This window comes from Citrus clementina, unplaced genomic scaffold (genome assembly GCF_000493195.1).
Source record: "Citrus clementina cultivar Clemenules unplaced genomic scaffold, Citrus_clementina_v1.0 scaffold_7, whole genome shotgun sequence".
NCBI lineage: Eukaryota > Viridiplantae > Streptophyta > Magnoliopsida > Sapindales > Rutaceae > Citrus > Citrus x clementina.
This window is the reverse complement of record NW_006262075.1, coordinates 19,226,265-19,240,161: the sequence shown is the minus strand read 5'-3', so window position 1 is coordinate 19,240,161 and position 13,897 is coordinate 19,226,265. Positions and strand designations below refer to the sequence as shown.

The window sequence follows — 13,897 nt, the reverse complement described above, 5'->3', positions numbered from 1 at the left end:
CTTGAGTGCTGGTTTCAGACTTTCAGTGATTTGTGTGTGACAGTGAGGGTTTGTGATATCGTGAGGCAGTGACTGGTGAGTGTTTGACTGTTTGAGTGAGTGAGGGTTTGTGAGCCAAAATGAGACTTTGCTTTGCTCGTGTTCTGTTCTTGTGAATTATTGAATTATTTTGTTGCGGTGAGGTGAATACTTTGTGAATTACTGTAAAATGCAAATCCGTGAGTCTGTGTAAGTGTAACACTGTGAAGTCTGTGACTCTGTGATGTGTGATCTGTAGATTCTGTATTCTGTGAGTAAGTGAGTTACTGATTGTCTGATTCAGTGATTGTGTTGTATACTCATGTGAGTGTGTATTTGTATTTTGTATTCTGTTACTAATTTGTATTTGCCAAATTTTTTTTCTCAACCCGATCGGGTTTTCGGATCCGATCGGGTTGAGACAATTTCACCCGATCGGGTTTTGACAATTTCACCCGATCGGGTTTTGTTCACCACCCGAGCCGATCCGAACCCGAAATTTTTCGGATCGGATCGGGTCGGGTCGGATATTTTGCCCACCCCTAGTTTCTGGAACCAAACTTGATTCATTCATCTCACAAAAAATATCACCTTTCTCCAACTATGTGGGAAAGGCTAAAATGTAAAATTCATTCTTTTATTTTATTTTTTAATTTTTCTTATTTTAAAAATTAGTGGTGGGAAAGTTCAAAATTTTATCTTGGATGGTCAGGTTTTGAATCGATGTCTGGTAAAAATGGTGATTCTAAGCAGGCAACAATGGTTTAAGAAATTTCAAATTAATCTCTTATTTTGTTTATTTATTTATTTTTTTTAATTTGTTGTCCTAGTAGGTCTGTGCTTGTTTCATATAACCTTTCAAATCAAACTTATTTATATAGAATTTTTACAAATAGAGTTTTTGTAAAAAAAAAATTAGTTGTTTAGTTATCAATGTGAAATTTTATTTATAATTATAAAATTATTTTAATAGGAAAACTTTTTAAAATTATACTATGAAAAAAATGAAATAAAATTATCAATTAAATAAAGAATATTTAAATATTTTAAAAATATTTTTCAACCTTTACTCCAAAAGTCCAAAATTTTACTTTTGCTAATAGAAGCAAACTAGCTTACTTGATATTCAAAAACTCTACTAAAAAATCAACAAAAAATTAAACATAATTTATAGGATTAAATAAATACTTGTGACGATTAGATAAATCATACCAAACGGTCACTTATCGTGCATGAGTAATGATAGAGAATATATTATAATTCCACCTTAACTCTACACAACAATAAATAACAGTTAAAATAATAATAAAATTGTCCCCAATTTTATATTAATGATAAATTTATTCCAAAAAATTATCTTAGCGGGATTGAGGTAGGGTTCATTGGTGGGGCAAATCATTTTTCTATTATGCATTTTTTTGTGTTTACATAATTGGTGAAAGATCTATTGAGATCGCTTTTAAATCAAACTCTATTCTAACTCAACTCCAATTATTATTATTATATATATAATAACGGAGTGTTGGTGAAACAAGGTTGGTGGTGGGTGTATTAAAAAGCTTTGGACATTTTCATTATGTTGTTATTCGACCGACCTTTGTGAAAAAGGCCTGGTTCTTTCTCAATGTGGGTTGAGAAAGCTTTTAGAGCCTGCTATTATTCTTTTAGCCCAATTGTTTGGTATGTTCAATATGTGTGGTTATATGTACAAAAAAGTTTTGTTTTTATTTTTTATTTTTTTTTAATTTTAAAGGTACATAGGCATTTTGCTAAAATATCAAACATTCATGGGTTACATTGATTATAAAACTAAAGACATTCGGAGCTTTAGATGACAGGATTCAAAATATGCAAAAACTTCTAAATCAATATATAACATAAATTATGATGCAATTTGAGGGTCCATTTTTAATATTATATCAAAACAAAAATCTAGAAGCCCACCTTTTATGTTGGCGTACGTGCACTATAAACTTTATGTGCAAATTTATGCCTCAACTTTATGTATTGCGGTTTCTTTTTGTATTTAAGGCCTTTAATGCTTTTAAGAACTTGATTGAGTAATTTTTAAGTAATTTTATTTAATTAACCACCCAAATTTAAATTTTAAAAAAGATAAGAGATAACAAAAAATAAACTTAGGCTTTATCTATGATATAGAAAAATATCAATGACGACTTACCATTTAAAATTCAATTAGTTTGTTTAACTTATTACGGCACAAATATTCATGCATTAATTTGACTTCCAAAAATCCTTCCATTTATATTAAATATAAACATAACTTGACCTTTGACACAGATAAATGAAAAATAAACTCAAGCTTACGCACACAGTTGACCGAATCTTATCTTACTATTATCACACGATCAAGACAAAGAAATATTGTAAATTAACGATCTAAATATTTACATTATGAAGAAAAGTAATATTATAGGAGGTAAGTTCATGGAGTTTTATGCAAGTTGAAATTACAAATAATTATAATCAAATTTACTCAATATTGATACAAGAATCTGGTAGTGAATTATATACATGACCGTTTTATCAAAGCCACACATGCATGAATCTTTAAATCTTAAACCTTTATTAATTTCTTTCTGCAATTTTCAGATTCATATTCTGCAAAAAATTTACTAAATAAAAATAAAAACTTCCATTAGTTATTTGTAATATGTTTCATTTTCCTTAGAATAAACCTGGAAGCAGCAATAAAGTGATAAACCAATGTTGTATTAATTACTACATATGTGATCCCCCTCGGCATCTGAGATTACTTACTTTTTTAGCTTAGGTGATCAATATTATTTGTTTGGATGCTTTTGTTCACCAACATTCGGACAGTTTATATCCATAATTTCTAACAAAATATTTTATTAAATAATTTGGGCATGTTTCTTGAAGAACTATTAACAAGAAAAATTTATTAAATAATGGAGCCTCAAACTTTGACTGAGATATATTTTTTATTATCTTGAATTTTCAAATGTGTTGTGTTGGTAAATGAAGGGGAAAAAAAACCATTAAAAATACCCATTTGTAAATTAATATTGAGCAGACAGAAAGTTGGAGACATAGAGACAGCCCAAATTATTATTTTAATAGGATTTAGAAGAACAGGTAAAGGTAGTTGGAAAAGAAGCCATCTGGCGCAATTTGGTTCCTAAGGTTCTTTTTCTTAATTTTTTTTATTTTGAATTTTTTAGGGTTTGACTATAATTGTACAATATAATCTGAGATTGAGATGTTAAGATTTTGAATAATGATGAACCATGCTCAATTTGGCCAGCAATTAAAAAGAAGCAGGTCCAAGCGATGCGTGTTGATTATGCACAACTAGCTGTCAATACTTAATACAGAAGTCAAGAAGTAACTTTTGAAGCAATTATTTTTTAATTTCTCCTTTTGGCCTCTAATTGCAAGCAGCTAATTGTCTAATCCAACCGGAAATTAACAAGCATGCACCTTGAGACGATTTTTTTTTTTAATTACACGAGATTATTACTCAGAATAGGACATATTATATGATATTATAATTAATATTTATAATTACATAATATTTGAGGAATTTCATAACATTATTTAGATTTTAACTCTTTTTAATATTTGAGGAATTTCATAATATTATTTAGATTTTAACTCTTTTTAATATTCGAGAGATTTTAACCTTCACTCAAGAGGTGAGAAAAAAAAATATAAATTAAACTCCTACAATACTTTTATAGAAATTCCTAACACTTGTGAAAAAGTGATTCTAACCATTAGGCTAGGCTTAATAGTTATCTTGAGACGGCTTATTAGTAATGGATAAATAAGAATTGTGTTGTCAACTCAAATGTCTTCTACTTCTATTAATTAAGGGTTATATTTTAATCAAAATTGTAGGCTAAAATTGAGTTTTTTATATTGTACTGGCAAGCAAGTGTTGTAAGAGTCTCGTACATAAAATTTTTTGATGTGATGGAGATAAGAATCTCGAGTAGACGCCAAACAAAGAAGGGAAGAAAAGTGAAAAGCATATGTGCTAGCTAGTGCCCAACTTTTGATAAAAACTTTCTTTTTAATTTAATTAGCCGTACAAAAATACCATGCGTGTCCATCGGCAAATTAAATCTTTTCCTCCTTCATAGAACCCGACCTGCTATACATGCATACACCAAAATCAGATCAAAATATTTATTGATATCTCTGCATTAAGACAGGAGTGCGGGAAAATTTGCTAGCTTCCTTCCATGAAATGCCCAATCTAATTCAGGATTTATTCCTCTCCATTATTTAGTAGGCTTTGGGGCCTACGCTGTTTGGGTAGCTAGCTAGGATGGAACATGTAATTGATCTGATTCATCATTCATGGTTAGAAATAAGATTGATTTCATTGACCAACCAATTGAGCTTAAATGAAAAGCAAAAAAAAAGCATAGAAAAGTGAATGTGAAGCCAGTTCTTGGTGTGTCGAAGAATTCTTAGAAACCATTGTTTACCCATTATTGAACCCCATGTAGTTTATCAAAATGCTGCAATTATAGGTGAAACCCACCAAAATAAAGAGAAGCGATCCATTGTAGATATTATAAATGTGTATAATATCACACAAGTTAATTTTGTCTTCTGTGTAGCGTGTATTGATTCATCGAGATTCAAAACTTCAATTTTTTATACCACTTAAAAGAATTTATTAATTAAACCAACTATTCATCCATGTAAACTATTTTTTTTTAATTAACCCAAGCATATATTGAAATTCGAATTTAGAGCCTAAACCTTTAGAAAACTACTCTTATTATTGAAATTAGACCTTAACTTCATCGTTGTAGTGCAATTATAATTTTACTCTAATTTCTTTTTATATAACCTACTACTGTGTTAACTGTTTAAAACGATAACCTTTGCATATTGTGGAAAAAAATTCATCATTGTGGGTGGTCCAAAAGTATTTTTTTGACAAAGAAATATCAACAAGCAGGCATGCACACTCATGCTTCTACTTCAATTAGTCCCCACTTAAATTCAATGGAACAAGAGATAACGATGATCACTTCACTTCAATAATTCAATTTCTTCTTCTTGTTCTTTGTTTATTGATTTTGTTTTTTTGACTTTTCCCTCAAAGATTCCACTCTTCTCAAACCATCCTTTGAAATAATTCGAATCCCACAAGTGCTTGTTTCTTTCCTTTTCTGTCTACATCAAACCGCCTTTCCACTTTTTTATATTTTGGCTTCTAACTTCTTTTCCCTCACAGCCCTCGACTAATTATAAGTACAAACTACCTACATTAGATTCCTACAACAAGCACTTAATTTTTTTTTTACAAACACTTTCTCCCACTTCTTTTTCTCCTTAAAACACATTCATTCTCTTCCTCCTCCACCATGACCGGAAAAAGAAACCAAACAAGCCCTATTGGCAGTCCAACGTCCGGGAACATCTCGGATAAAGAGCAAGACCGGTTCCTGCCTATTGCTAACGTCAGCCGGATCATGAAAAAATCCCTTCCGGCGAATGCAAAAATTTCGAAAGAGGCTAAAGAAACTGTGCAAGAATGTGTGTCCGAGTTCATAAGCTTCATAACTGGTGAAGCATCGGATAAGTGTCAAAGAGAGAAAAGAAAAACTATCAACGGAGACGATCTTTTGTGGGCAATGACAACCCTAGGGTTTGAGAATTATGTTGGCCCTTTGAAAATTTATCTCAACAAGTATAGAGAGACTGAGGGGGAGAAGAATTCAATGGCTAGACAAGAAGATCAAGCAGCAAATCCTAACCCTAGCCATGCTGCTGCTGCTGAAATTAACAAAGCTAATAATTCATTTTCTTCGTCAGATAATAAGGCAGATTTTCAGAATTTTAATATGGGGTTTTACTCGCTTGGGGCACAAGTTGCCCCGAACAGTAACGGAGAGGGCACAAGAGTCATGGGCTATGGCGAGAATTTGGGAGTAGAAGCTTTTAATTTGAGTAGGATTTATGACAATAGAGATGGGAATGGAGGCAACAGGTCAGCCATGGCAGCTCATGTTCATGGAGTTGGCTGGTAGAGATTGAAATTGTGGACTAAGTCATTAATTTTCTTATACATACATATATGTGTGCGTGTGTATGAGTATGGACTGAGTCATTAATTTTCTTATATATGTGTGTGTGCGCGCGTGTGCGTAAGTTGTTAAATATTTTTTAATGTTTTTGTTCAATTATTAACAATTATTCTATGAGTATAACTATTGCCTATTGAAATTTTCTTTCTCAGCTTTTACTTATTCTTAATTAATTACTTGGAAAATTAGTAATTGGCATTTCCAGGAGCAAAAATGATATATTTAATGAGATCACAATTCAGAACAATGTCTTAAAGACATTATGGAATAGTTTTCTCTAAAATCTCCATGAAAGTGAACCAATTTCTATATTTTATAAACGTTATTTTTTAAAAAAAGAAATTATCTAATGAAATATGATTTATATATGGATAATATCAGTATTGAGCCATTAAAACTTTCAGAGTTAATACACAATGATATAGGATATTATTAGAAGATTTTAGGATCGTATTTGCCTTGTGCCATCCTTAGAACATAATCCAGTTTAGCACTTATGTTAGCTTGAGAAGGCGTTCCATCTGCTTTCGCTATCTAGCTGCATCATATATATATATATATATATATATATATATATATATATATATATATATATATAATATGTTTCATCGTGGCTTTTTTTTTTCTTGCCCCCAAATTCATCATGTCTTCTTTGAGAGAGGAGCTTGTAGCACCTCTCTAATATCCTTTTACACCCCTTTTGAGGGTTATTTTCTAAAATACCCCAAATTAATTGGTAAAATACATATCCAGAAATTAAAATCATCCATATTGCCATAAAATTTTACCATATGAAAAGTATTTTTTGTCAAGTTTTTATTTATAAGATATAAAAAAATCCTAAAACTTTAAATTATTTTCTTCATGTTGTATATAATTTCTATCTCAAAACACAAAATTCTTATGAATCTCTCAAACAATTTTCATTTAAAATCTAAAACATAAGTATAAATTATGAAATGGGGTAGATTTAAAAAAAATTTAATTTTTATTTAATTAAATTTTCATTCAAAACTAGAAATAAATTATCTCCAGTTACTGAAGTAATGTCCAATTACATAAAGGGGATTTTATGAAGAATTTAGTGGGCTGTTATTAGGCCCTGTTGTCATTCTCATGAGGCCCACAAGAGGTGGGTGGACGAAAAGCCCAAAACCAATGTCAAAGTAATTAGGTGAGAGTTTTGGGCTTGGATCATACCTGACTAATAAATTTAAGTTAAAAAGAGCCTGCAGCAAGTAAAAATATCACAGTGGAAGAGCCAGTAAGTATCCTGAATTCTGATTTGAGTTACAACTGATGTGATATTTTGCAAACTTGTACAAGACGTAACTTCTGATGATTTTTTTCTTCAATTTGTTTGAAGATTTAAACCCATCAGAAATCCCTTTGGACTTGCCATATTAAGTGGCGATGCTCTTTCATTTCCAGGAGTTAACACTTATGCATGGCAAATGGGCGAGCCCAAGATCGACCCGACAACATAAATAAAGGGTCCGAGTCCGATAAAAGTCTAAATTTTCACCATCGAGTCGGGCTTGGCCTGATCCTAATCGGTCCCGACCAAATATATTTTTTATTTTTTAATATTTAAATAATTTAAACTTACCTCCCTTAATATATTAAAATTAAATATAAAAATAACTCTAATTAATATCTCAATCATAAAATCATATAAATAACTAAATATAAAAAAAAAACATGTCTAATTCAAATAAAGAAACATAATTCAAATAAAAAATATTTTTTTTTATTAAGTAATTGGGTCGAGTCGGGTCGACTAAGGCTCGAATCCTGACCTGAATTTGATTAGACTTTTATTTTGACTTTTAAATTCAGGTCAAAACTTAAAAAAATTGGGTCGCGTCAATCGAGCCAAAATTCGGGTTAGATTGTTTTGCCATCTCTAATGATACTCAAGGAGTTTCAATAAGTCGAATTGAAATTGCTATCGATTCGAGGGAGCAAACTCACCTCATACACATCTTCGCACCACCGAGATTGGTGTTCTAATTAGAGGAACACTGCTTTTCTGCTTCGTAACATCTGATGTAAAATAAATTAGAAGAAGAACAATTGATGAAAGAAATGATTTTTTTGTGTCTCTTTCACTATTTGCAGGTACATATTTACAGTACAGGATTGATGATAAAAAAAGAAAGAGTACATGAGTTACGCATTTGTTATAGTAATTTCGTCAAACAGGTGATGTGCCAAAATTAAGTGCACAAGTTATGCTTCTAACGGGTAAAAGACATAGCCTACAATATTGCCAATAATCTTGGCTGATTGCCAATGATCATGGCTGAACCAGTTCCAAATATCTGATAATGTGTTTTACTCCAAAGTTACGACTCCTGGGATGGTGTTTGTTATTCCTAGAGCATCGGTTCTCTTTAGCATAAATGATGGAAAAGAAGAGGTGCTTTTATTCGCTTGATTGAACAGCCAATTACCTGGCACTCAGGCTATCCCCTCAACTATGTTTAATGCAACACCTCCTATTCCTAATGAAGTGTTAGCCAAAGCCTTCCTAGTACGCGATGATGTGGCCAATACCATCAGATCGACCATTGCATCAGCCTAGATAAGTTAATGTTCTTAATGCTAGTTGGACAACTTTTGCTATATGTTTGGGATTAGTAATAGTTATTGAATAAAGAATAAATCTGTGATTGTCAATAATTATCGAAATAAATAAAAAATAGTGTCATGTTTTGTTTACTTTTTTTTTTTCCTAAGAATGATTTTTTTTTTTTTTTGGGTACACAAAGACTCTTGAAGAGGAGTTAAGGTAAAACTAAACGGGGATAAACAACCCCATACATATCATGAAAAATTATTTGAGAAACACTAGCCAGGGAATTGTAAAAAATATGAAGGAAGAGAGGAGGCATAACTGGCAAGGAAATCAACAGCAAAATTAGCTTCTCGGTAGATATGATTAATGGTGATGTTCCAGTCACGAGTGGTAATCTCCTTAGTGGAAGAAACTAACGGGTACAACTCATTTACCTTTACCATGGGATTGTCCACCAGCTGCTTTACACATAAGCGATCAATCTTGACATTCAAGTAGCGAACACCATGATTCCAAGCCATGATCAACCCTTGATACAACCCCCAAAGCTCAACGATAGTAACAAAGCAATATCCAATGTTCATTCCAAATCCTCCAATCCAACTGTCGTTGTGATTGCGAAGGAGCCCAGCAGCACTAGAAATACTCGTACTTTTACAAGCACCATCAGTGTTTACTTTACACCAAGGCCAGACCGGTGGAGATCAGCCTATTCACCTTTTCATTTTGTTGGCTTTTTTGTTCAGAGGGGAATTACTAATGTGGTGAATTTCTTCTGCCCTTAATATCTTTAATCATGCTCACAATATCAATAGAGGATTGATTAAACTGGAACTGATTTCGCCAATACCACAAACACTAAATAGTAATTCCAAACACTCTACTCCAATCAAAGTTATTAGTAAGGCTCCAACTGTTGTGCAGATTTTCTATCATCCAATCCTTAAGATTTAAGGAGTAAAAACATTGTCGATATATCACTGGGACAAAATGATTCCATACCCTCTTGGTAGCCATATAATCACGAAGGACATGCAACGTCGATTCCGAGCTTGCCCCACAACGATCACATCCGTAATCGATTGGAATATGCCTTCTAGCTAATTTCGCTTTGGTTTTTAGTTTGTCACGCAGCACTAACCAAATAAAAGTACAAATACATTGGGGGCCATTCCATTTCCAAGCTAAGTTCCAAACTGGATCATGACTATTGATAGCATTGTACGTTGATTTAACAGTGAAATTACCCTACAGAGAATCGGCCCAAAAAATAAGATCATCCTGTCTCTCTTCCCTAGGAGGTTGAGAAGTAGTAATTTTAAGAATTATGCTATAAGGAAGCAAGTATCCAAAAGATTCACACTGCCAATTGCCTTTTCCATCCGTACACTCCGCCACAACTTTATCTAAAATATCCTTAGGAACTGCAGAAACGACATGGAAATACAGAGGTTGCTCATGGGTTGCCCAGCAATCCCACCAAAAATGGGCCCGCCCTTACCAATAGACCATCGAATTCCCATGAGAGTCTCTGTCCAAACTTTCCCAATAGCCTTCCATAAGTGAAATCCATATCCAATTGGCAAAACAGAAGGAAGGTTGGAAAGTGGGATCCCATACTTTTAACATAAAACCCGAGACCAAAGACTTATTGGCGAAGCAATGAGACCCCACCCCATTTTCATTAAAAGTGCTTTGTTCATTATCTGAAGATTTTTGAAACCTAACCCACCACAAACCTTTGGTTGGCAAACCGTCTGCCACTTAATCAGACTTATCTTTTGTGAAATGAAAGATTCACTCCAAATGAAATTCTTGCAATCTCGGTCAATTTTAGTCCTAACTTCTAAAGGAAGATTCGTCGTTTGCATGGCATAAACGGGGATAGCTTGCAGAACTGATTGAGCAAGAGTGATCCGACCAGCAATCCGACCAGCCAAAGAGAGATGAAAGGCTACCCAACCAGATAAGTGTTTTTCCACTTTTTCAATTATTTTATGACAAGTTTGATTAGAAACTCGAGAGTGAATAAGAGACATACGAAGGTAGTTTCCAAGGTCTTTGGTAATTGTACAGCCAAGTAATTTGCCAATATTATTGGCTTCCCCACGGGAAACATTTTTTGGAGAATAATGCATGGGTTTTTGTTTTATTCACTTTTGCCCCTGAGCTATGGCAAAAAACATCAAGGACAGAATTTAAAACTTTTGCTTGATTGCGAGAGTCAACTAGAAAGAGGAAAAAAAATCAGTAGTTTTTGGAGTTCACACAAAATTAGTTTTTGGACTATTATATCGAAGACTAGGGCATTTCCTTGGACCAATACAAGAAAATCCATTCCGATGACTCAAATATGTTAGGAAATCAATATTTCTCTCTCTCCTTTTCTTTTATGGTGTGTTTATTTCATGGAATAGGAATAGAGTGGAATGAGAATGGGCTGGGAATGAAAATGAGCTGAGAATGAGAATGAACTAGAATGAGAATGAGATTTCAATATTTACTTGGCAAAAATAAATGGGAATGAGGAATGAGAATGAGAATCAATTTACCAAAATACATATAGTATTAAATAATGTAATTTTCATTAACTAGATACATGTATAAATATTATTATAAAAATGATATTCATTAAAAAAATAAAAATAAAAATAAATGTTAATAATGATAATATTAATAAACATAATAATAGCAATAATTAATAATAACTAAAATAATAGAGTTAATAAAATTTAATAATAATAATAATGACATTTAAAGTAATAAATTTAATTGTGATTTGAACGAGGGTAATTAGGAAAATATGAAAAAATTAGAGGGATATAAAAGTCAGCTCAAGAAATAAGAATCCCCATTCCCAACCCCCCATGGGAATGAGATTCCCATTCCTTATTTCCAAATTGAGTGGGACCCACACATTTTATTCTCATTCCTAAATTATATTTTGACAAGTAAACATGAGTTTTATTCTCATTTCTTCATTCACATTCCCTAAACCCTCAAGTAAACACACAATTAGTAGTTTTCTTGTTTTGGGGAGGTTTCATATATGAGGAATAAGCAGTTTCCATTTCTAGTTGGATTTTCCTTATTCAAGGTAGAGTTCAAGTTATATTTAGAATTTGAATTCTACTTTAAAAAAATAAATCAGTATATCACTGTGCGAAGGTTTGAAAATCAATTCCGGGTTTGAAAAAAGAGATATGTAAGGGGTTACTGCCACTCAACATTCTTTTCTCGAGTGGGCAGCGGAAACATTTGGTTTAACTCTGCTAGGATTCCTTTTGTGTGGGACTGAGTTATTGGTATTTGTACTCTTTGTATCTTATGATAATGTCGTGGATTTCTCTCTCATCGTTTGACATAACATAATTTTGGTGAACTAAATTTCTACGGCTCCTTGTGTCGTGTGACTAGTGTTTTTTTTTTTTTCTAAATTTTACTTATTCGGGATCTTGGAAGAAACTAAAAAGTCCCTAGCTTTAGATTGTAAAACTTTTTAGTGAATCGACGGTGCGAAGAAAGTTTATTGAATGAAAATATAAAAGGTGCATGTGCACATAGCTAGAGATTAGGGAGGGGGAGTCTTAAAATTAGAGGTGGGTGTTTGGAGCAGGTCAACTTTAGCCGAACCAAACTAGAGATTTATTTTGGGTTTAGTTCTGTTCGGGCTAACCTTTAAAATTCGAACGGGTTCAAATTTAGAACCTGTTCAGTTTTGAAATCAAAACTCGATTGGGTTAGTAGAAAAAAGTAAAAAAAAAAAAAGAACTTATATGTATAGATAATAGTTTTCTGATCTGAAATTTTAAAGTGCGAGTTCTGCAGGAAAATTTGTGAAAACTTTAAAATCGTACGGTTTTAAAGTATTATGAAATTAACACTTTAAAATCGCAAGATTTTAAAATTTTCTCAAATTTTCCTGTACTTTAAAATCGTAAATTGGAATATATATATATATATATATATATATATATATATATATTTATTTATTTATTTATGTATGTATATGTATATGTATGTATGTAAAAGGATAGAACGGCAAAATCAAAAGATTCAAAACAAAATCCCTAAATCCTAAATTCCTCTTCTACTCCACACTGCCTACAGCAACCATGCAAAACCCTAAGCCGGCAAGCCCAGAACACTATAGAGCACAGACACACTCAGTCTCACTCACACAGAGCCACACGATACAACCTCAATCCGAGCTGAAATTAAAACCCGATATGTAGAGAAAGAGAGAGAGAGAGAGAGAGAGAGGACAGAACGGCAAAATCAAAATATTCAAAACAAAATCTCTAAATCCGAAATTCCTCTTCTAGTCCACACTGCCTGCATCAGCCATGCACAACCTTAAGCCAGCAAGCCCAGCACACTACAGAGCATAGACATACTCAGTCTCACTCACACACAGCCATATAATGCCGCCACTGTCAGTTCCGTTCACGTGCACCAGCGTTGCAGCTTCTAGCTATTCCTTGAGCTATTGTTAGTTCCATTCAAGTGCATCGCTGTCAGTTTCAATCTAGCTGCTGTCGTCGCTGTCTCGCTGCCTTCTCCTCCGTTCACTATCATCAACCGCATAGGGTAATGACCTTAAGGTTATGTTTGCGATTTGGTGATGAATAGGACAAGGGAGATATTGTTAATTTAATTAAGTATGCTTTCTGCAATACATATGTATTTTTTTTTCATAATGGCATTGGTTGTTTTTATTTTGGAATTTAATTAGGCATGGCAAAGTAAGGACATCTGGGGACTGTAAATTGAAAAATAAACAATTGGGAATTGTTAAAATGTTGAGGATGTAGTTGATATTTGTTTTATTCTTTATTGATGTGGCTTGGGATTTGAGACTTTGGAATTATAAATTTATAAGTGGCTGGTTACTGGCAAATTTTTGGAAAATCGAACTGTTGTAACCCGAATTCAACCCAAGCTAAAATTGATATTCGAATTTTCAAACCGAACCAAACCAATTTTATTCACATTTTAAATTTGATTGGGTTAAATTCTCCAACTCAATCGAGTTACAATCCGAACCGAAACCCAAACAACCCGTACCAAAACTTGATTTGCCCGCCCCTACTTAAAATAGAAATAAACCCACGCAATGGACACATGCTGAAAGTGCAAGTCATATTGGACTTTTGGCTTTTGGTATGTTTAGTAAGGTTAACGTCCCTAAAGCTTGGTCCAC

The 13,897-nt window shown here is 32.9% G+C and overlaps 1 protein-coding gene across 1 annotated transcript; it reads left to right on the top strand.

Moving 5' to 3' along the window:
- The first annotated feature begins 5,340 nt into the window (after positions 1-5,340).
- Positions 5,341-6,056, top strand: LOC18036966 (nuclear transcription factor Y subunit B-3). The gene has a single exon (XM_024181275.1). It carries the CDS (start codon positions 5,391-5,393, stop codon positions 6,054-6,056), a length of 666 nt encoding a protein of 221 aa, XP_024037043.1. The 5' UTR covers positions 5,341-5,390.
- The last annotated feature ends 7,841 nt before the right edge of the window (positions 6,057-13,897 follow it).

What these genes read in the sequence shown, in the direction of transcription:
- LOC18036966 (XM_024181275.1), top strand. Translation starts at nt 5,391, where the DNA reads ATGACCGGAAAAAGAAACCAAACAAGCCCTATTGGCAGTCCAACGTCC.